Source organism: Tenrec ecaudatus, chromosome 1 (assembly GCF_050624435.1).
Source record: "Tenrec ecaudatus isolate mTenEca1 chromosome 1, mTenEca1.hap1, whole genome shotgun sequence".
Taxonomy (NCBI): domain Eukaryota; kingdom Metazoa; phylum Chordata; class Mammalia; order Afrosoricida; family Tenrecidae; genus Tenrec; species Tenrec ecaudatus.
The window spans coordinates 179,323,973-179,347,437 of NC_134530.1; the positions used below are offsets into that span (position 1 = coordinate 179,323,973).

Below are 23,465 nucleotides of genomic sequence, written 5' to 3' on the forward strand. Positions count from 1 at the left end.
CTGCCTTTCTTCAGGCATGCTGCTGGCAACAACTCTGGGAAGCCCAGGCAAAGCCGGGGGGGAGCACAGACAGAACAGGGAGGACTAATTAACCTCAGAGGCTCGAACGACTGCGCAGGTTAAGGCTAAGCTTAAAAAAGAGCTAGGAGAGGTAGCGCATGCGTCGACTGCATCCCAGGCGCGTGGAGAAAGCCGCGCATGTGCAGAAGCAAGACGCAAAAAAATGAAGCAAAGGGACGACCGGCTGGTGGAGGGCGCTTCAGTTAGCGCAGACCCACCGCGAGCCCGAGGCGCGTGCGCACAGTGCGCTCGGGGGCGGGGCTACCCCAAGGGGGCGGGTGGCGAGCAGCGTCGGGCTCTCGCGCCCCCTGGCGCGCGCCCGGGGAGAGGAAGGCGCGGGAGGGGGCGGAGAGGAGGGAGGAGGCAAAGGAGGGCGGGAGGGGGAGGGGAGCGGGAGCGAGGGAGGGTTTATCGACCGGGCGATTTTGGTTAAAATATTCAAAATGGCGGACGGAGGAGCAGCGAGTCAAGATGAGAGTTCAGCCGCGGCGGCAGCAGCAGCAGGTAATCATTACAGCATTTTACATATTCATATTCATACTCAACCCCGGCTCCCGCTGCCCCCCCCGCGACTTAGCATAATTTATTAGTACTCAGGATTATTATAATTAACGGCGGGGAGATGGGGGGCCGGGGAGCACGGAGCCCCCGCCGGGCACCGAGCGGAGGGGGAAAGAGGGTCAGAGCGGCCAGGCAGAGGGGGGAGACCAGGGGCAAAGGGGCTGCCGCCGGCCGCCCTCCTCTCGCCCCCGGCCCACCCCGCCGCCCGCTTGCTGGCCCGCCCGCCCGCCGGCACCGGCCCTCCTCCTGCCCCGGCCGCCGCCGCCTTCTCGCCGCCGTCCCTTGACCGGAGCGGGTCCGCGGCGGGTCCGCGGGGCCGGGGCAGCGAGCGAGGACAATAAAGACATTTTACATATTCATAGCGGCGGGGCGCGGGCCGGGCACCCGGCTCTCCGGGCGCGGGGTGGGGGAGTGGTGGGGGCGGGGGGCGGCGAGCACAATGCCGGGGAGGCGAGGCGCCCGGGCCGGGGCAGACCCCCGCCGCCGGACCGCTCGCGCGTCCCCCTCAGGCCGGGCCGGGGTGCCGCCGCCCACCGCGGGGGTCGGCCGGGCGTTCGGCGGGGAGAGCGCCCCCCGTGCGGCCCCGGCGCCCCGCCGCTGCCTCGGGCTTGCAGCGCGGCTGAGCCCGGGGGTCACGGCCCGGGACCGCTCGGCCGCGCCCCGCGCCTCCCCCCAGCGGCGGCCTGACCCGAGCCAGGCCTGCGGTCGAGGTGGGGTGCGTGAGGGTCGGGGACTCCGTGAGGTGGCCTCGGGCCGACGAGTGGGGACCGTCGCGCCCTGGGTGGCGAGCGAAGCGCGGGGGAAAGTTCCCCGCGTAACTGGGTGCCCTCCGGGGCCGCCCCGTGTGCCCCGGCCACCAGCCCCGTGGGTCCCGGAACAGCCCGCCGCCCCCCTGGCGTGGGTTCGCGGGGAGCGGGTTCGGTCGGAGGTGCCCGGCCGGACTTCTTTCTTACCGCGCCCTCCCGGGGCCACCGCCTTTCGCTTGGTGGCGAGGGGCGGGCGGGGGGACTGGGGGCCCGTGGGGCGCCAGGCCTCCGGGAACTCCGACGGAACGCGCTGTCCCCGCGCCCGGCCCGCGACGGGCTGGCCTGACAAGTTGCTCAGTCTTGATTTCCCTTCTCCGGTGGGAGTTGGCGGGTGGGGGCGAGGACCCCCCCGCCCCCGTTGTTATTTTTGGGGGTGATGTTTTCTTGCCGGGTGCTGGCTTCTCGCTGCTCTCTGCTTAGCTTAACCTCCTCTCTCATTTGAATAATGTCTAATTCGGGGAGGTTTATATTATTGAAATGGCCGCCTGGCTTTCCCCGCCTCTCATGTTTAGTAATTCAGACCTTTAATAACAGCCACTCACAGCCCAACGCCGTGTTTATATTTTACATTCGCCCCATGTGCTTTTGTGGTTCGATATGATTCTTCTCTTTTTTTCCCTTTCCCCCTTCCTTGGCAATCCACAGGGCTCTGAGATCAAACCCAGACCATGCAGGGAGGAGAAGGGGAGAGAGCTAGGCCTGGGCTTTGCTCGCAGTGGCCTAGGCCTCATGCTCTCTGCCGCCTGATTTATTTACTAATAACCCAAATCACTCCCTCCGCCGACTGCCACACACATACCCACCCCCGCGGGCAAGACAAGCCCTCCTGAGACCTCACCAGCAGTAAGACAGCTCCTAGCTAAGCATCAGCTCCCGTGTTTTGTTCTCTCTCAAAAAGACTTTCATAGTTTGCAGTAACGTTGGGCCGAAGGAAAAAAGCAACAACAGAAAACCCCCTCCTAGTTCTCATTTTCGGAAGCTTGTGAAATAGATTTTGTTTAATACAAAGAATTCACTTCGTTTGGGGGATAATTCCTGCTGATGCCCTCGGTTTCAAGTTTTAAACACTTTCAGCGTTTGTGAAGGGCTGCGGTATTTCTGACACCATTTGAGTATCCCCTTCCCCATACCTTTTTTTAAAAATAGTTGTGGATGTGCTAAGTATTTTAGAAATTCCAATGAACAGTACTTTCATAATTTTTCAGTGCCGTGTTTCCTTTCCCATCTCTTTAATTTCTATTTAAAATGGGCTGACGTTAATTTTGTGCCGCTGCCATACACTGGCATATTTTAATTGTAGTGCTGCTGAAAACAGAAAGGGGTTTATGTTTTCTTTGAGTGTTTGTGCCATGGTAAATGAGGGAAAATATAAGAATAAACACAGGCCTGGTGTCTCCCCTCATCTTGGAACTTACTTCCCTCCCAGCACACCCGCCCCTCTTTAAGTTGTCAGCATTGATTTTATATTTTATCTAGACTTAGGACAGTTGGTCTGTGAGAGGCAGATTAATTCTTGCTGTTTAGAGGAAGCAATAATTTTGATTTTGGACCTTTCTGGGTACATGTCTCTATTATTTTATGTAGCTATACTGTCCTCCTCCTTTTTATTTTTTTCTCTGAGTGGAGTTGCTTGCTTCAGGAGAGTGGCAATATTTTTAACATTCAGGTTGTTAAATCTTTGAAATTTTGTTAAAGTACTTTGTGGTCTGTGCTAGATTAGTATTTTGAGGGAAATTCCTCGCCTTCGACTTATTCAAAACAAAATTCGAGGTTTGCTTGACTAACAGCCAATTTCCAAACAATCTGTTCTCACTGTAATTTTCATTCCCGATAGGTCTTGAATGCAGCTGCAGTTAAACATTTTTGTAGCTTTCATGAGATGTTCAAGTGAATGACTGCTTCAGAGACCTGAAGCTTGAGGTTGGAGGGACAAAAAGGAGTAATATGATTTCATGCCTTAAATAGCATATGTTTTTGCACCCGTTTCCCAAGATGTGGTCAAGCTGATGATGTCATTGGACAGAGGACAAGGTGCAGTTAATTTGATTTATTTTCCTGAGGTGAAGTGTAGCAGTGAAACCTTCTCATAGGGAAACCATTTATCTCGGGACAATTTCCTTTATAGCTGCAACTTAACCACTATGGAGGCTGTAGATGCTTTATCCAAGGTGTTGAAATGTTCATTTCATTTTATAAACAAAATTTCCCTGTTATTTTTTTATAACATAGGAAGGTTGGGTATTGTTAACTGGCCTTTTGGTTGGCTTCCTGAGCTACTGTAGAAATTCATTTCCTTAAATTCTCAAACTTGGGTTTTAAATCAGATAATCATAGAAATTATCCTTATGCTTATTTTAGGCAGGCTCTTTGTGATTCCCCCAAACTCCAATAAGAAGCGTCTTATTTGACTTTATGTGATTCTGGCCCAGACTAGAAGACAGACTTGCCTTAGAACCTGTTTTAAAGAATCAAGTGGAGAAGATCAAGAGGCTGTAGTTACAGTGTTCAAAATAAGTAGAATACTTAGAGAAAAGTATTGAAAGCAATTAAAAAATAAAATTCTTGGATCTGTTATAAATTCATCAGTCTTTTATTTTGATTAATGATACCAACATTTTTATTTCCATAACTTATGATTTATGGCATATTAGTAATTTTTTCTAATGATTTTTTTTCCCTCATCATAGTTTTAGCTAGTTTATCTTATACCGACAATTAAAATGCCCTGGGAATGTGGTAGAATTGCTGCGCTTTCCCGCTAACTGCTGCCCAAGTGTTCTCAGCTGCTGTTCCAGTGTTCTCTCTCCCTGCCGCAGTTTGGATCCTCTCCCTCAGATTCCATTGTCACTCCCTGCTTAACTTGCCCCACCTATTAATTATAATAGTACTTTTGAATTTAAGGTCTTGGAAATTTATGTGACAGCTGGTCAAATGTTTTTAATTTCCAAAGACCTATACTGCTTCCAAACCATTACTGTAAAAATGATTTTTACCCTCTTTCCCCTAAAGTAATTTCTAATTCCTGTCATTTTGTCATTGTCAGAAAACCCAGTAGTCAAGGGGGAAAAAACAAATAGTGGCTATTATTCAGGTTTAAATGGCGTAGTTTTCTGCCAGATTGTAATTTACTGTTCCCTGTATTGATAGGTATTATAAAGCAGTAGGAAATAAAATGTGGTTTTATTGCTAAGTTGAGGTAATTGTTAATCAGTGTTACTCATCTAGCCAGTGGATTTTGAAATGAATTTGGGGTTCAGGATGTTAAATTGCTGTTATCAACATTTTTATGTTTAGTAGACTTTAATGTTTTAACCACTTAACCAGTAACCTACTGTTGCCTTGAATGGTGGCCATGGCAACCGGGCAGGACAGAGCAGACCTGCCCCACAGGGTCTGTGACGTGTAAATTGTTAGGGAAGCAGGCAGCCACATCTTTCTTCCATGACTGGTGGATTTGAACAGCTGACCTTTTGTGTAGTAGCCAAGTGCTTAAACACTGTGTCACAAGGGCTCCTTTTGAGGTTCCTAAGGAGCAGAACTCCTTGGTTCCAAAATGACTGAGGTGGAAATTTGAATGTTAGCTTTCAAAGTGTTTTCCATTAAGATGAAATGTTTGTGTGTCTTGAATCTATATTGCTTGATCTTGAACTTTGTCATTGTTTTAAATTGTTCATTCATTTTTCTGAATATGTATTCTCATACTTGGAGGACATTATTATTTTTAATGTTGAAATTCCACAGCCTTAATCTTTGCAGGGGGGGATCCCTGGTGGTATGGTGGGTTAAGCTGCTAATCAAAGGTTGGCTGTTCAAACAGACCAGTAAAGATGAGACTTTCTATTCCCATAATGATTTATGGTCTTGGAAACCAACATGATGGTCTACTCTGTGCTACAGAGTCCCTGGGATATGGAATTGATTCAACAGAGTGTTTTTTTAAAAAAAATATCTTTGAATACTATCCTTCTTTCAAGCGTCATACAATTAATTTTATTTTACTAGTGGTGTGTAATTGTCATTAGTTTTATGCAACAGTATTAGTTGAATTGCACAGATTTAGCAATTTGTAAAGAATGATGGATAGGGTAACTCAGAAGCTAATTTTAAGCAGGGCTGTATTTTTTTTTCTAATGGAAGTGTTTGCATTTAGAACTATTCAGATAATTATTTAGAGAACATTATAAGTTGCAAACAAAACATGCCCATTTGATAGTCTTATGTTTTTGTATTTGATGCTTCCTTTAATGCTAAATGCCTGAGAAAATGTACTTATTTATTTCCTCAAGACATCTAATATTAGGCATTAGAGTTGAAAGTTATGGATTTGATTCATTAACTCATGAATAAATTATTTCCTTATCTTTATTAGGAAACTCTTTGGGACAGGATTATGCTTAATTCTTTATTGCTTAAGTAAGAGGCCGAAAAAGGTAATAACATAGATTAGCAATTTTCTTAGTCAGCTCTGTCTTTTACTGAGTGTTTTTGTGCATGATTGATGTTTTGTGAGTAATGGTAATTGAATAATTCCTCTGTAGATTTGTGTTTCTTCTTAGGGAGACATTTGTTTTATTCTGTACTGAGCATAGATGTATTATAAATTGGCAATGGACTCTTACAACTCTTTCAGCAGTGGTAGCAGGGAAACAGCAGAGTGGACCATTGCCTGATCCTGATACATGTCCAGTGCTATCTAGAATTTGGAATCTGAGAATTGCCTTGTGTTCAGAACCTCCAATCTGGAGGAGGTTTTTCTGTATAATTCATGTGGCTCTGTGCTTTTACTATGGGGTGTTAATTTGTTGAGCATTCTCTATAGACCATGGCTCTCAACCTTCCTAAGGCCACAATCCTTTAATACAGTTCATGTTGTGGTGACCCCAAACCATAAAATTATTTTCGTTGCTACTTCATCTCTCTCATTTTGCCACTGTTATGAATAGGGCAATCCCTGTGACAGGGTCATTTGACCCCCCCCAAAGGGGTCGCAACCCACAGGTTGAGAACCGCTGCTATATACCTAGTGGCTGATGTATCTCCTTTATTTTATTTTTGTTTTTTCTAGTTAAGCAAATACTCAATGGTTCAGTGTTGCCTACAATTTGCTAAGCCTAAGAATGATAAAGAGAATCAGTAAAACAACATTTGTCAGATTATCTTCTAAAGCACTGTCCAGGAAATGAAGCGATTCATCCAGAAAAAGATACATTAATTAAAAAGCTGAGAAACGCAAAACTGAAAGCTCTCCATGTGAATAATGGTGGTGACTTCACTTAACCCGAAACACTAGAAGTCATAGCAAGTACAGTTTACTTTGTCATATGAGAATTTCGTAATATAGCTGTGGCTTTCTTGATTTTTTTTTTTTTTGGGTTGCATAGCAGTAGCAATAGAGTATGAACTTAAATCAGCAACATATTAACCACGAGGTTGGAGGTTCAAACCCACCAGCCACTGTCCAGGATAAAGATGAGGTGATTTGTGCACATTAAGATTTACAGCCTTGGGACCCTTATTTAGGGTCACTATGAATTGAAGTCAACTCGATGGCAGTGAGTATGATAGGTGTGCGTTTGTTTTTGACTAGGGAGCTTTGAAAAATGTTTAAAGCAGTTCTAAATAGAGAAGTTCAGGAGTAGCTGGCAAAGGAGTGTTGCATTGTGCTCTGAGGCATGTTAAGAGGCTCTGCCCTTTACTGTGGGCCCCTGAAGTAATGAGGTTGTACTGGCTGGTTTTGTAACCCATGGACTAGAACTTGGCTTTTCTAGGCAAGGTTGGCTTTAGGTATTTTCTTGTTTTGGTACATGTGTTTTACTCTTCTGGTTAATGAAGGGAAATCCAAACCACCCCCTTGCCATCCCCCCACCCCCCTTGATTCTAACTGCAATTAAAAAAACCCTACATTTATCTTAGCTTCTAAAATGTTTTGGGGAATAAGGGACTATAAGATTGAGTCTTAGTTGTAGGAGGAGTTGACACATTTATTTAAGAAAGTTAAAAAATAGTATATAATTACATATTAAAATTAAAACATGAGTGCACAGCTCAGGGGGTGTCCAAGTTGGAAAGAACCAAAGCATCCTAAGCTGCTAGAGCTGGAAGCATTGTAGAGACTGTTAGGGTTTCCAGATATGTCCATTTAGTTTGACCCCTGCTGAGAATTTTCATTTCCACCCTCCAGCTTCTGAATCAGAACCTGTGTTTTATCAAGGTCCCCAGGGACTCTTGTAGAGTCCCTGGTGATACTTATGTAGAAATGGAAATTATCAGCAGGGGGTTAAACCTGGAATGAATTGGTTCAGAGTCCTGGATATATATCTATTCTAAAGGTTTTCCAAAAATCCACAGCATTGGTTAGTTTAAATTGTGGTGGACCCTATACTCACTGGGCTGCTAACTTTAAGAAGAGCATTTTGAAACCATAGCTGCTCTGCAGGAGAATGGTGAGACTTTCTAATCCTGAAGAGTTACAGTCTCTGTAACCCACACGAGAGCAGTTTTATCCTGTCGTCTAGGGCAGGGGTCCTCAAACTTTTAAAACAGGGGCCAGTTCACCGTCCCTTAGACCTGTTGGAAGGCCGGACTACAGTTAAAAAAAAAAAAACTATGAACAAATTCCTATGCACACTGCACATATCTTATTTTGAAGTAAAAAACCAAATAGGGCAAAAACACCTGGCGGGCCGGATAAATGTCCTCAGCGGGCCGTAGTTTGAGGACACTTGCTCTAGGGTCCCTGAGAGTTGAAATTGACTCATTGGCAACAAGTTTGGTTCTTGGTGTTCTAACTGCCGTCGTGTCCATTCCGATTCGTAATGACTCTAGAACCGAGTAGAACTGCCGCTGTGAGTTTTCGAGATTGGGAGGGAGCAAGAGTAGCTGGTGTTTTCAAACTGTCAACCTTGAGTTTAGCACCCCAACTTGAAACCCTGCAGACCCTGTAGTGCTGAAGGGACTACTTTCAGTGGTTTAATGACTTTTCAACAGCAGTGGCTCTCTGATGACAACACAAGACTGACTTTCCAACGTGTGCCTCCCTTTCTGGCCTTTGTCCACTCTCCTTCTAGCACATTGCTGCCCAAGAAGCTTTAAAAGTAAAAGTGAGACTTGTAAACTGGACTTTAAAGATAAAAAAATTTAGAATGGGAATTGCCTCATCGGTTATAATAGTTGTGTTCTCTCTCTCTCTCGCTCGCTTGCTGATAATATGGCAGGGAAGCTGAGGGAGCTTTTTTGAACTAAGGAAAGTTGTGATGGGTGTTGAGTACTGTGGTCGAATACAAGATGGCTGGAATTAGGAAACCAGAGATCGGATCGGTGGAAATCAGAATTAAGAATTAGGGTATTGAATAATTGCTGTAAGTAAGAAACGTGCTCGTGGTGCTAGAGATAGAAATGTATGAGAGCTTCCTGATGTTGAGAAGCTTCCAGTTTTCCAGAATAGTGCAACCCGTGTCTGTGGTAAAGGTACTGAGGGTGTTGTCTAGTAGTGGTATCGCACAGAATAAGGGCCTTTGGGAGAAATTCATGCCTGGTCTTTACAGTAGGAACTGTATTGTTTCTTACCGATGGTTTTTCACTTAAGTCTTCTGAATGCTGAGTTGTCTAAGTTTCCTTTTCAAATCATACAGCAGTATTTGGACTAAATAGGAAGCACAGGTGATTATAGTGTTTATGCATTTTTAGCCTTTTTCTCAGTTCCATTTTATTCTCTTAATGTTTGTTTTGTATTTTTATAATTTGTTGTGTTCATATGAAGTTCTTATTCATCTTGTGTGGGCTACCTGCCACATATCCCTTCTGGAGCTAGGCTGGTGTACATAAAATTACCATAGCCATGACAATAATAATAATAATAATAATGCGTGTTTTATAGTACCTTGTAATTTATAGCAGCACTCATTTTTATTACCTCAGTTTGTTCTTTCAGATAAGCATTATTATACCCATTTCATAGTTAAGTAAGCTAATGCTTAGACGAAGCGATTTTCCTTAAGGTAATGTACTCTGTTAATAAGCGCTCAGTGTGTGTGGGCAATAGTTACCTAGGCTGTGTGACAGGCAGTGGTCTGAGTTAGGGTGGAGTTTGGGAAGAGCTGAGTGCTCTGGTGGCACAGAGGTTGGCAGTGTGAGCCCACCAGCCACGCTGAAGCAGAAAGATGTGGCAGTCTGCTTCTGAAAGGAGCCCAGCCTTGGACCCCCTTGGACAGTTCTACTCTGCCCTGTAGGATCTTTATGAGTCCAAACCCACTGGATAGTAGCGGGTTTAGGGCAGCCAGGGGTCTAGGCCTGCTTCTGAGAGGTCACAGGGAAGCACCTCTACGCTGCGCCCATGGGGTTGTCATGAGTCAAAATTGATTAGATGGCAGGAAACAACTACACCGAAGTCATTGATTTTGTTGTTGTTGTCCTGGAAAGTGCCAGGATCAGAGCTGTAAATTTCAAGTATTTAGCAGCTATTTGCAGTGAAAAGCTGATTGATATCTGGTAGTTCTTTGGGGACTAAGGTAATGAGTTCAATTTTAGATAGGGCGTGTAAGACGTGGGTCTTACATTTTAGGTTATATATTCTTTGTGAAGACTGGAACAATATTTACTGAATTCAATGTGTGATAAACATACAAATGACCGGGTGGAGAATTATGTTCATGTCACATGTGTGTGGACTGAGCACCGAGTCTGAGCTTTGTAAACTCTAGACATCTCATTTTGGCGTCAGGAGGACTTCAGTGGTTATTTCCTTCAGCAATAAGGTGGTGATAATACCAGTGTTAGCGGGATGCTGTGGGGAGTAAGAAATTGATAGCAGAAGCATTTTTAGAGTACGGTAATAGTTTTTCTCACATGAGCACAAGAGTAAAATCAGCAATTTTATTACTCGTGCTGCTGTAGAGAGGGAGAAGCTTTAGCAGCTGATTGATTCTGTGAGTACAGTATTGCAGGTTGTATATGGCCTGTGTGCAGTGGCATCGGGGAGAGGGAGTATCCTCATGGTACCTGTCCTAGAATATCATACAGTGGAAGCTTTGCAGGGTATCCACTTTAAACAGGGCCTTGGTTTCAAGACATTCTCAAATCTAGCCCCAAATCGAATCCAAATTTTGCTTTTGGATTCTTATTCTCTACTACAATATTAAACAGCTGGAACTCCCTTAAGACTCCACTGTAAACACAACATTTCTTTTATTGGGTTTTAGTTAAAAAAAAATTCTGTTTACAGTCGCCCTAAAATGGTTCCATTGAAGAGCTGTTTTGGGATGGTGGCTTGCCTGTTTATCTCCCCTGTCCATCATCCCAGAACCTCATCCCACTGTGGGACCACACAAAAAACTCTGCCAACCTGTGGATTCCAACTCATAGTGACCCCATAGGACAGAAGCCCCTGGGAGTTTCCAAGACTATACATCTTTCTTTGGAGCAGCTAGAGGGTTCGAACTGTTGACCTTGCAGTTAGCAACCCACTGTGCCATCAAGGGTCTTTTTCCGGTATGAGTCAGGTGACTTGAAAGGAAACTCAGCCAGTGCTTGTGCTGCTTACCTTTGTTCTCCCTACCCCCACCCCCTTTTGCTTGGGACAGTGTGGGATTGTGAGAGGAGCACTGGGAATTGGGAGACCAGGCTTCTGCATCCCCAGTCAGTTTTGGGGCTGTGGGGCATGTTATTTTACCTATTGACTTTTAATTTTTCACTTGTAAAACAAGCCTTTTCATATGTTAAAAAGCAGTTGGGTAGAAGGTTAATGTGTGTAAGTCCTTGTAAGTGGTTGTGATTGGAGTGGGGGTGAGGAATGCACCCTCCCTTAGGGCACTTTCATTGGATCCTTTGAACTCCTAAGGAACCCCTGGTGGCACAGTGGGTTAAAGGGCTTGGTTGTCAACCCCAGCTTTGGCTGTTCAAACTCACCAGCTGCTGTGTGGAGAAAAATTGTGGCAGTCAGCTTCTGGAAAGATTACAACCTTGTCCCTGCGGGGAGCTAATGGGACACAGAGGGGACTTGGAAAACGACAACAGCACATGTCACGCTGCCCCCTTACTGGAGCAGACTGTGACAGAAAACATTTCTGGTGTCACATGGTGGGGAAGCAGTGCAGTCTGAACCCCTCCAAAACGGAGCGAATCAAGAAGGGAGCATAGCTGGATAAACAACCTGGAGGAGAAAACCTCGGTCCGAGGGTTCCAGGGGCCATGGGAGAGGGGGAGGTGGGGTAAAGGAAGTGGTGTTAACAAACTCAGGGACTAAGGAACAAGTGATCCAAAATCACTTGCCAGGAGGGTGTAAGAGGTGGGGTAGGGCTTGAGCAACAGTAATGTAACTGAGAGGAATTACTGAAACCCAAATGAAGGCTGAGCATGATAGTGGGACAAGAGGAAAGTAAAAGGAAATAGAGGAAAGAATTAGGAGGTAAAGGGCATTTGTGGAGGTCTAGATGCAGGTATGTATATATGTAGATATACTTATTTATGATGATGGGGAAATAGATCTATGTGCATATATTTATAGATTTAATATTAAGGTAGCGGATGGGTCATTGAGCCTCCACTCAAGTACTCCCTCAATGCAAGAACACTTTGTTCTATTAAACTGGCATTCCATGATGCTCACCTTCCCAACATGATCCCTGAAGACAAAGCAGGTGCATAAGCAAATGTGGTGAAGAAGGCTGATGGTGCCCTGCTATCAAAAGATACAGCGTCTGAGTCTTAAAGGCTTGAAGGTAAACAAGCGGCCATCTAGCTCAGAAGCAACAAAGCCCACATGGAAGAAGCACACCAGCTCGTGTGATCACGAGGTGTCGAAGGGATCAGGTATTGGGCATCAAGGAATAAAAAATTATATCATTGTGAATGATGGGGGTGCAGATTGGGGACCCAAAGTCCATCTATGAGCAACTGGACATCCCCTTACAAAAGTGTTGCAGAGTGGAGACGAGCCAGTCAGAGTGCAGTGTAACAATGGTGAAACATACAACTCTCCTCTAGTTCTTATGCTTCCTCCTTCCCACTATCATGATCCCAATCCTACCTTAAAAATCTGGCTAGACCAAAGGATGTACACTGGTACAGACAGGAACTGGAAACACTGGAAATCCAGGACAGATGAATCCCTCAGGACCAGTGGTGAGAGTGGTGATACCGGAGGGTGGAGGGAAGGTGGGGTAGAAAGAGGGGACCAGTTACAAGGATCTACATATAATCTCTCTGAGGGACGGACAACAGAAAAGTGGGTGAAGTGCGATGTTAGTGTAAGATATGACAAATTAGTTTATAAACTATCAAGGGTTCATGAGGGAGGGCGGAGTGGGAAGGGAGGGGAAAGTGAACTGATACCAAGGGCTCAAGCAGAAAGCAAATGTTTTGAGAATGATGATGGCAACAATTGTACAAATGTGCTTGAGACAATGGATGGATGTATGAGCGTTGTATGAGCCCCCAATAAAATGATTTAGAAAAAGAACGATTACAACCTTGGAAACCTCAGGGGCCAATTTTATTCCATCCTATATATTCACTGTGAGTTGGAATTGACGGTGGGTTTTGAGTGACTTTAGATTCCTGCTGGGCAGTTTGGAAATGGCTGTTCTTATTTACCACCTGGGAACTACCGATTATATTGTTTCCACAAGTGTTCAATCTCACAAGCCTGAGCTCTTGTCCTCCCCTCTCTGAATTCAGTACTTAATTTGTGTTCATTAAGCTAATTCAGCACTTGATTATACAGCCTTATTTTCGTTAATTGGTTCATATACAAGTAAGACTTATCTCCTCTAAGAGCTCTGAAAGTGGGAGCACACTGTTAGAAACAGAGTGGGCATTTAATAAACAATGCTTGATTTATTAAATTCCTGTTTTTCAACCTTTGCTGGTTAAGAATTAACCCATGGAACTCTTTAAACATGCAGAGGCCCAGGCTGCACCTCCTGAGTTTCTAAAACAGTAAAAGTCTGGCCATCCATAGTTTTAAAAAGCTCTACAGGTGATTGGGTTAAGCAATTACTTGTTGCTTTTGAGGATTGCATATTGTCTAGAAAACCTTGATCAGTGACTGAGTCTCAGTGAATACACCAGAAGGGTTCCATAGGGGAAAGAGTGGGAACCAAGAGACCTGGTTCTTTATTCTGCTTCTACAACTAGCTAGCCCCGCCCCCACCCCACCCCACCCCCGCCCTGCCTCCTTTTGAACTTTTTATTGTAGTTTAAATAAAAGTGTCCAAAGCAAGTTAGTTTCCCATTCAACAACTTAACATTGATCATTTCCGTGGTTGGTTGTGGTCCCCTCAGTGTGTCTGCAGCTCTCTCCCTTCTGCTCAGATTCTCATTTTCATTGGCTCAGTTTGGCTTTCTCTTTCTGCTTTCTGAATTGTACCAGGTAAACGGTTCCCTTTTGGTCTCATGTAGTTGAATGCTCTGGGAAGCATGTTCCCACGTTATAGGGCTGCATTTTGTTTATTGGCTCTAAGTTATTTCCAGGAATGGATTCTCTGGTTCTGTTAGAAGGGTGGCTCAAGGACATCATGTCATGGGTTTTCGTCTTTATCAGACACATAAGTGCCCTTTTCCCCTCATTCTGTGTAAGGCCTTCTATTGTGATCCTGGTCAGAGCTGTGGGCACCATCTCGTTCTTCTGATCTCAGGATCATAAAGCAGAAGGCTAATTAAAAAGAGGAACACCCTGAGTCACATGAAAAACACAGTGGCTGCTGCATGGGCTCAAGCATAATGATTGTGAGGATGATGCAGGACTAAGACGCGTGTTGTTCTGTTGTACATTGCAGTCAGAACTGACTGGGTAGCACCTGGCAACCAATGCGTAGTTGTAAATGAGGAAACATGACAATTCATCATTGTTTGTGATGAGAAACCAGCTATTTAATGATGTTAGTCATTTTTTTTGGTTTTTAGCAATATGACGCTGATATATTTAGGTGTTTGTTTGTCTTAGGGCTTGTAGATTTATAGATTAGTGTGTTTGTTGGTCGCAATATCTTAAAGTGTCAACCAGAATTTTTGATAACCCTTTCTTGTTCCCCACCCCTCCCTTTTTTCTATAAAGACTTTCTTTTTTCTATAAAGACTCTGAGACTCTCATGACTTTTTATTGGGATGTTTGACATTGTCCCTAAGATTTCTTGGGCACTGCGGAGCTTTTTTCTTGTTTGTTTTCCAGATTGGTTACTTTCTGTTGCTCTGTATTCAGGTTCATTGGTTCTTTCTTCTGTATCTCAAATCTCTTGTTGAGCCCAAAAGTCAAATTTTCGTTTTCCTGATTGTGCTTTATAACTCTAGAATTTACAGTTGATTTTTTGGTAGCTTCTGTTTCCCTATTTGTTGACTCTTTGTCCTCATATTTTCTTCTAATTCTTTTAGCGGTTTCCTTTAGTTCTGTGAGCAGATTTATAATAGTTGCTTTGAAGTTCTTCCTAAACGTGACACCTGAGTCCTCGGAATGCATTTCCCTTTTCTTTTTATGTTGCTGTCTTTGGAGCATGTGTGTCTTTGCATGCCTCATGGTTTTTATTGAAAAACCAGACATTTAAGTAATATATTGTAGCACTTCCAGTTTCTGTTTTATCTGCATAAGGGGGTTGTTGGTTATAATAACAATTTACTTAGATTTACACTCTGGGATTCATCTTCATTGCAGGTGTGCAGTTGTGGTTGTCTCTGTTCAGGCATTTTGTTGTTGTTAGTCTGACTTCCTTGGGTTTCCTTGGTCGTGCTTTAATATTTAACCATTGGGCAACGTTTGTACATAAAACCATCTTGAGCTTGTAAAGTTTCTCCCCTTTGCTGATGGCGAACTTATCTCAGACTTTTATTTCCAGATCTCCCTGTTAAATTTCTGCGTCTCCCCATCCACAATCATAACCTCACATTAATAAAGCTGAGGATTATTCTTGTTAGTTCCCAACTGAGCTTGTTAGTTTTCTTTGGCAAAGTTACAGATTTTTGTCCTTGAGTTCAAAGGAAGGCCTCAAGTCAGTGGAACGAGGAGTGATCTACTGATTATTCTTATAAGTGGATCTTGGAGTGGATAGGGCAGTGAGAGCCACTCAAGTCAGAAAGCCCATGGACTCCCATTTATCTTATCTAAAGTTACATCAATTAAAGAAACATGCACACACTTTTCAACATTTTCCTCCTTATGTTAATGTCAGTGCCCTGCGATGATTGTATTTCACAGTTTTGTTTAGTCGGGCTCTTTTTGGTGGATAGGAGCTGTCCATTGTAGCACTCTACGGGGAAGTTTTTACTCTTACTCTTCTGCTTTCGATCCTTTATTTGGTCTTGATGTTGTGATGCATAGCTCATGGAGTCACATTTAACTAACATGTGTTCACTGGTATGTATAAGACAGAAAGAAACATGGAAGGAAAAAGAAAAACGAGAAGTGGGTGGCAAGTGCTATGACAACCCTGCTTTCCTGAGTGAAATTTTAGAGCCGTGGCTGTGCCTCCTCAGTAGTTCTCTGTCCCGCTTACCAGCTTTGCGTGGTTCTTCTTTTCCTGTCATCTTAACAGCTTCCAAGTGGGAGTCATTTCATTCACTACTCAATAAAGACACAGTGATGTTGGAAAGGTGGCTTCATTGTATTTAATGAGAAATACTCAGGGGGGCCATCGATAGGGAGCTCTCCGCCCCTGGCGCCATCTCCCCGGCCTGCGGCGCCCGCCAGGCCCTGTTTGGTTGGAATCTTTCTGAGTGGCCCCCTGGTGAGTCTAGTGCCCCTGCTCCCTGGATCTCTGCTGCGCTTGCCCTGCCCGAGCCTCCAGCATGTTCCATGGGATCTCCGCCACTCCAGGTCTAGGAGCTCCTGCAAATAAGCCCGAGCTATATGAATGAGGAAGTGAAGCTGTATAAAAATGCCCGGGAACGAGAGAAGTACGACAACATGGCGGAGCTCTTCGCAGTGGTGAAAACGGTGCAGGCCTTGGAGAAGGCGTACATCAAGGACTGTGTCACCCCCAAGAGTATACAGCCGCCTGCTCCCGGCTCCTGGTCCAATACAAAGCCGCCTTCCGACAGGTCCAGGGCTCAGAGATCAGTTCCATTGATGAGTTCTGCCGCAAGTTCCGCCTGGACTGCCCGCTGGCCATGGAGAGGATCAAGGAGGACCGCCCCATCACGATCAAGGACGACAAGGGCAACCTCAACCGCTGCATCGCGGATGTTGTCTCTCTCTTCATCACGGTGATGGACAAGCTGCGGCTCGAGATCCGAGCAATGGATGAGATCCAGCCTGACCTTCGGGGGCTGATGGAGACCATGCACCGCATGAGTCACTTACCCCCTGACTTTGAGGGCCGCCAGACAGTCAGCCAGTGGCTGCAGACCCTGAGCGGCATGTCGGCTTCAGACGAACTGGACGACTCCCAGGTGCGCCAGATGCTCTTTGACCTTGAATCGGCCTACAGTGCCTTCACCGGCTTCCTGCATGCCTGAGATCTAGCCATGCCCGCTTGACTCCACTTCCTCACGCCCAAGATCCAGCCTATGCCCACCCTGGCCTGTCTCTGTGGCCTTGCTGGGAACCCCCCACCCTCCCACAATAAAGATGTTGGCCTCTCAAAAAAAAAGAGAAATACTACAACTTCCAACCATCACATATTAATATAGGCATGAGTGGGTCTGTAGGCCTGAGATTGTTTCAAGGATTCCATAAATTCAGAATGATTTTCATGAAAATGTGAGGGGTCTTCAAAAAGTTCATGAGAGATGCATATAATGAAAAATATACATGAGCTCAACATTTTTTCCCACCAAAAATAAACTCACTTTAACTTTTTTTTTTAATAACATGTCTAAACAGGATGTGATTCGAGGCTAAAAAAATAAAATATAAGTTTGAAAAGAGCCCTTAACAGAGCAATATGAATTCTACAAGAGCCAGCATCAAATTTATGGTGAAGGTTGGGTAAGAAGCAATGTGTCAGTGATACTAAAGTTTATGGAGACATGCCCTACAAAATTCAGCAGTTAGCAAGTGGATAACTTGTCTTAATTCGGGGTGAGACAGTGTTGACTATGACAACTAAATGACAGACCGTCTACATTAATTTGTGAGGACAAGTAGGTCTTGTCCATTCCTTAACTGAAGAGGACCAAAATTAATAGCAGAAATAGTAGCGGGCATCATAACCATCTCAATTGGTTCAGTTAATGCAATACTGACTGAGCAGTTAAAGTTTAGTTTACTTTCTGCTCCTGAGTACAAAAACTATTGCACCCAAATCAGATGAAGAAAAGAATAAAGCTTTCAATGGAAATGTTAAAGAAGTGGAATCAAGATTATGACTCATTTCATCAAAGAATTGTAACCGGTGCTAAGCCGTGACTTTACCAGTATAATTCTGAATACCAGATATACCTTAACAGCAATGGCTACCAAAAGGTGGGCGTGGTTCAGTCAAAATAGAAATGGACTGGCCAAAAGCAAAAGTCACAACATTATTTTAGGATAACTTGCTGACTTCGTGGACAGTCAGTAAATGATAACATCTGCTTATTATGACGATGTTTTGACAAAAGCTTTATCAGGAAAGTGACCAGGAAAAGAGTCTTATTATATAATAGTGATATTCTTGCTCATTCCTCTCATTAAACAAGAGAAACTTGGTGAGAGTTTCTAATACTCACCTTACAGCACTGATTTTGGCTCCTTGTTTCCTAATCTTAAAAGTCTTTAAAGAACACTGTTTTTCTCCAATTAATAATATTAAAAGACGATATTTAAATGGTTCATTTCCCAGGACCCTCAGTTTTGGGATGGACTAAATAGCTGATAATATTACTAAAAAAAGTGTTTCAACCTTGCTAGAGCTAGAATTTGTTGATAAGTAATGGTAATCCCAGTTTTTCGTAAACTTTTTGAAAGCCATCTCATACTAGTATGTCTTTTTCCTTTTTCACTGTTCCACCTTCAAAATTGATTGTGAACAGTGGATTTAAATAAAACAAAAATAACTTTTTCGATATGGTATCAGATTCCTCATTACAGCTAACCTTTCAGAAACTCACTTGCTAGGTTTTGGGGAAGTATCAAAGAAAAATATCCATAATTATATGAACTGGCTATTAAAATTATTTTCCCTTTCCTTTACATATCTGTATGATTCCAGACTTTCTTTATATACTTCAACCAAAGCAGCATATTGAATTGAACGCTTGAGCAGATATGAGAATCCAATTGTCTTAAATTTAGATATATTAAAGAGATCTGCAAAAATGTTAAAAAATGTCATCTTAACTAAACTTTGTTTTGGAAAATAGGTTTATTTTCCTAAAAATTTTAATTTTGGTAGTGTACAGTAAATTGATAAATATTTTTTAATGACTAATTTTAAAGCTTTCAATTCCTAATACAGAAAATATCAATAGACATAACTCAGATAAACAGAAACTTTTGAGGCTCAATAGCTTTTAAGATAGTAAAGGATTCCACCTAAATCAGAGTTTGAGAACCATTGTCCTATTGGAATTTGAAGCGTAATTTCAATTTATATGACTTCTAGTGCAGATGCAGTTACACAGCATTCACTTCGCAGACTTTTTCTTATATCGACAGTACTTTCTCCAATTTTTATGCCATTTCTAAGTTTCTGCAGTGGACACAAAACAACGCTTTCGTTCCTCGTCCCATAAATTATCATTCAGTCAAAGTTCTTCTTATGAAATGTTTGCTGAACACCATTTTCACTATTAACATGGATTAACACAGTCTTAGTCTGTGTCCTTGCCCTCTAGGAACTCAGACTAATGGGGGGAGCACATCTGTGGTAAAATCAGGGAAAAAGCAGACTTCCAGATCATGGAAGTAAGAACTCACTCTAGGGCAGTGGTTCTCAACCTGTGGGTCGCCACCCCTTTGGGGGTCGAATGACCCTTTCACAGGGTCTCCCAATTCATGACAGTTATGAAGTAGCAATGAAAATAATTTTATGGATGGGGGGGGTCACCACAACAAGAGGAACTATATTAAAGGGTCATGGCATTAGGAAGGTTGAGAACCACTGCCCTAGGGTCTGATAAGAAGCCCTGGTAGAATAGTGGGGTAAGAGTTGGGTTGTTAACCACAAGATTAGTAGTTCAAAACTACTAGCTACTCTACTGGAGAAGGATAAGGCTTCCTATTCTCATAGAGTTACAGTCTCGGATACCTACTGGGGCAGTTTAGTCTACCTTCAGAGTCACAGGGAGTCAGAAACAACTTGATGGCAGTGAGTTGTTGTTTTTTTAAGTGATGAAAGTATGATAAGTGGGGAGGGAGGCAGTTAGGAAGGAAGAGACATTACACTGGTAAACATTTCTATGTATATTCTTCTAGATTTTTGGTGTGACTATATTTATTCATATAGGAGTCCTGGTGGCAGTGTTGGACTTCTAATGGAAAGGTTGGTGTTTGAGCACACCAATAGCTCTCCTCGGAGGAAGATGGTGAGACAGTCTACTTTGATAAAGATTTACAGTCTCCGAAACCCTAGGGAGCAGTATTACTCTGTCCTAAAGAATTGCCATCAGTCAGAATTGACTCAATAGCAGTGCGCTTTGTTCAGCTGGTTCATAAATACTGTTTAATCATGCTCCGCACAGCCCTGTTTAGTTGCTATGCTGTTTGTCTCAGATATTTTCCTTTCTGCCACATACTGATCTATCTTTCCCCACTTCTGCTCCCACACTCAGTGCTACCTCCTGCTCTCAGCCAAGGAGGATGTTGTTCGGGCAGACTGTAATACAGGTGCACTCATGCCAATCACCGTTAGCTAGACAGGATCTGCTAAAAATCTTTTGATGTTATGAGAGACATGACATCTTTCACTGTGGCCGAAGGAGATGGATTAACAATTTTATGAGTATGCTGGGGAAATTATGATACCAGGCGATTAGAGGAGCAGAGTCATTGCCAACTCATGCTGTTGGGATCAAATCTTAATAGTTATATTTGGATATGAGAATCAGCTTGATAATGCTTCAGTTAGTCGTTCCATTTCCTGAGTATGGTCTGTAGTATATACAGATGCACTCCCTGGTGCACAGGGTGTACACACAACACTGGATGGAACCCCTCGTGAATGTGCATAATTAAAGAAAGAAATCAGAGTCTACATCTTCTATAATCCCCTTTTAACAACTTTTCAAATAAATATCTTTCCATGTTCTTTCATAAACATCTAGCTTATCTGTTAAGTGGTTGTATAGTATTTTTTTGGTGGACCAATTTGTTTACTTGATCGTTTCAAATGTGTGCTAGGTTTTCCCATGATTTTGTTAAGACATCCATATATACGTTTATTATTTTAAAAGATACATTTTATGAGTGGAGTTACAGGACTAAAGAATATGTACATTGGAATTTTTGCTGGATTTCCTTTAATATGCCAGTTTACATTTTATTTGCAGGGTTTAACCATGTCCGTTGCTTTACAGTCTCCTCAGCACTGTTAATTATCAGTTTTAATTTATTTCTAGGTAGGTAGGTGGTAAAGCATGTCACCCTGTAAATTTTTCATATTTTCACTTTTGAAGCTAGCACCCTATTAAATAGTAAGTAACCTTTTCCCTGTATAGTTTTCAGATGTAAAACTGATTTTTGAAAATTGTTGTATTGTACTGGTTCTAACCATTTCAAACTTGTGACAATTCTGTTTGCATGAGTCCCCACCCCCTTTTCACTTGCACACTTTAGGAGTAGAGTCTCCGACTGCCTCCTCAAAATCTCTCTAATGCTTATCACTGCTATTGCCTTGATTCCGACCCCGCTGCTCTTATGGGTTTCCGAGCTTGTGAATCTTTATGGAAGCAGAAAACCTTACCTGCCGCCTGAGGAGCAGCTGGTTATTTTGAATTCCTGATCTTGCAGTTAGCAGCCCAGTTACCCGCTATGCTAGTAGGGCGGCTCCCTATCTCATTTGCAAGGATCCTGGTATGTATGAGCGCATTTAATCAGTTAACTTGTTTTTCAGAAGACCTTAAACCAGTGCTTCTCAACCTGCGGGTTGTGACCCCTTTGGGGGATGGTGGTGTCCAATCATCCTTTCACAGGGGTCACCTGATTCACACCAGTACCAAAATGACAGTTATGAAGTAGCAACAAAAATAATTTCATGGTTGGGGTCACCACAACACGAGGAACTGTATTAAAGGGTCACGGCATTAGGAAGATTGAAAACCACTACCTTAAATCCTATGAGGCAAAGGACTTTATTTTTGATATTTGACAAACAGATTGCCTGCTATGTTTTTGGTGTGTAACAGGTATTTGTCTTTAAATAACATTTTATTGAGTTTTGGTGAAAGTTGTGCAGCAAGGTTAGTTATTGGAAAATTTACACACAAATCATTTGGTGACATTAGTTACATTGATCATGATTTGTCAGCATTCTCAATTATGCTGTTTGTTGTCTTTCTGGTATTCTGGTTTGTGTTCCCCTTATGTTGTCATCTTTGCTTTGAGTAATTGTTGACCTTTGGTCTCATAAAGAGCCCTGGCAAGGTTGGTGGTTCAAACCCACCAAATTGCTCTGAGGGAGAAAGCTGAGCCTGCCTGTATTTTATAGGTAGGACTGCTAATCACATGGTTTGCAGTTTGAAACTACCAGCCAGCCCTTCTGCAGGAGAAAGATGAAGCTTTTTGCTTATGTAAAGATTTACAGCCTCGGAAACACACGGGCAGTTCAACTCTGTCCTATAAGGTTGGTTATGAGTTGGAATTGACTAGACAGCAGTGAGTTTGAATTTGATGAATCAGAATCGATGGTAGTGGATGTGGTGTGGGTTTGTTGGTCTTTGATGTTTTTTAAGTAAAGTAATAGCCTTATGGGTAATATCCTTTATTTTGTGTCACTCTGTTGTTTCTTTAAGAGTTGATCTCTCTGGATAGGCTTAGTTCTAGGTGTTGTGGGTGTGATAAGTATCTCAGGATGGCAACATCAGGTGGTCCATTTTTCTCTACTACTGCATTTATCTGTTTTTGTTTTTTGGTGGTGGAGGCATCAATCAGGCTGTGACCTGATTGACAGGCCAGACCTTCACCTCTTCATTGTTTTATCAAGTTGATTACCATAAATCTGTTGCTTAGAATTTTGTTGAAAAAAATTGACATCTATGCTAATAAGGGGTACTGGATTGTAATTTTTCTTTTGGTTGTAATACCACCAATTTCATTCCTTACTTTGACTGTTTGCCTCTTACAATTTTCTTTTGTCCGTCTTGAGTGGTTTGCCAGTTTTATCGATTCTTTCAAAAATGGAACTTCTAGTTTTATTGATTTTTTTGTATTGTTTTGTTTCATTTACTGCTGCTCTTTTATTTCCTTTTATAAAGCTTGTGGCCTCCATTGTGCTTCCCCTTTCATTTATTCAAGTTGTTGCATTAAGTTAATAGTTTGGGGTCTTTAATCTTTCCTAATCTTCAGTTTTGGCAGTTGTAGCCATTTATTGCTATAAATTTCCCTGAGTGCTGCATTTAGTATGTCCTGAAGGTTTTGCTATGTTGTACTTTCATTTTATTTTAGAAGTTAAAACAATTTCACTTCTGACTTCTTCTACCACCCAGTAGTTTTTTTAGTAGTATATTATTTATTTTCCACATATTTGTTCACTTTTTCATAATTTTTCCTGTTGTTGATTTCTAGCTTCATACCAGTAGGGTCTAGGAATAGGTTCCCAACTTTATTTGGCCTACCTTCCCCTTTTCAGGGGAAAAAGAAAAAAAAACTGTAGCCCATAATTGATGCTAAAGTATAGGTACCTGCTTGTTCCGGCCTCCCCACTTTCCAGTGTGCACCCTGCCAATAGGCTGTCATCACCGCTTTGGGAAAGACATTTTGCGTGATAACTATCTTTTAACATTTGTTGAGACTTGTTATGTTTGTAAGCATATGCATTTTATTCTGGAAAGTGATCCATGTGTATTGTAGAAGAATGCGCATTATTTTGATGTTGGGGTGGACTATTCTGTACACGTCCATTAGGCTTATGGCTTTGTTTACTTCTCATTGTCCTTAGTGATCTTTTAGATGTTCTGTTTATAATTGAAAGGGGT

The 23,465-nt window shown here is 42.9% G+C and overlaps 1 protein-coding gene and 1 pseudogene across 2 annotated transcripts in view; both read left to right on the top strand.

Annotated features, from left to right (window-relative positions):
- The first annotated feature begins 502 nt into the window (after nucleotides 1-502).
- Nucleotides 503-23,465, top strand: part of POU2F1 (POU class 2 homeobox 1) — a 239,499-nt gene continuing 216,536 nt past the window's right edge. For both annotated transcript variants that reach the window (XM_075564425.1, XM_075564435.1), the window contains exon 1: nucleotides 503-564. In XM_075564425.1, the coding sequence (XP_075420540.1) occupies nucleotides 504-564 (61 nt within the window). In that variant the 5' untranslated portion in view covers nucleotide 503. The remainder of the gene's footprint in view (nucleotides 565-23,465) is intronic.
- On the top strand, nucleotides 16,051-16,895 carry LOC142437197 (vacuolar protein sorting-associated protein 28 homolog pseudogene; annotated as a pseudogene).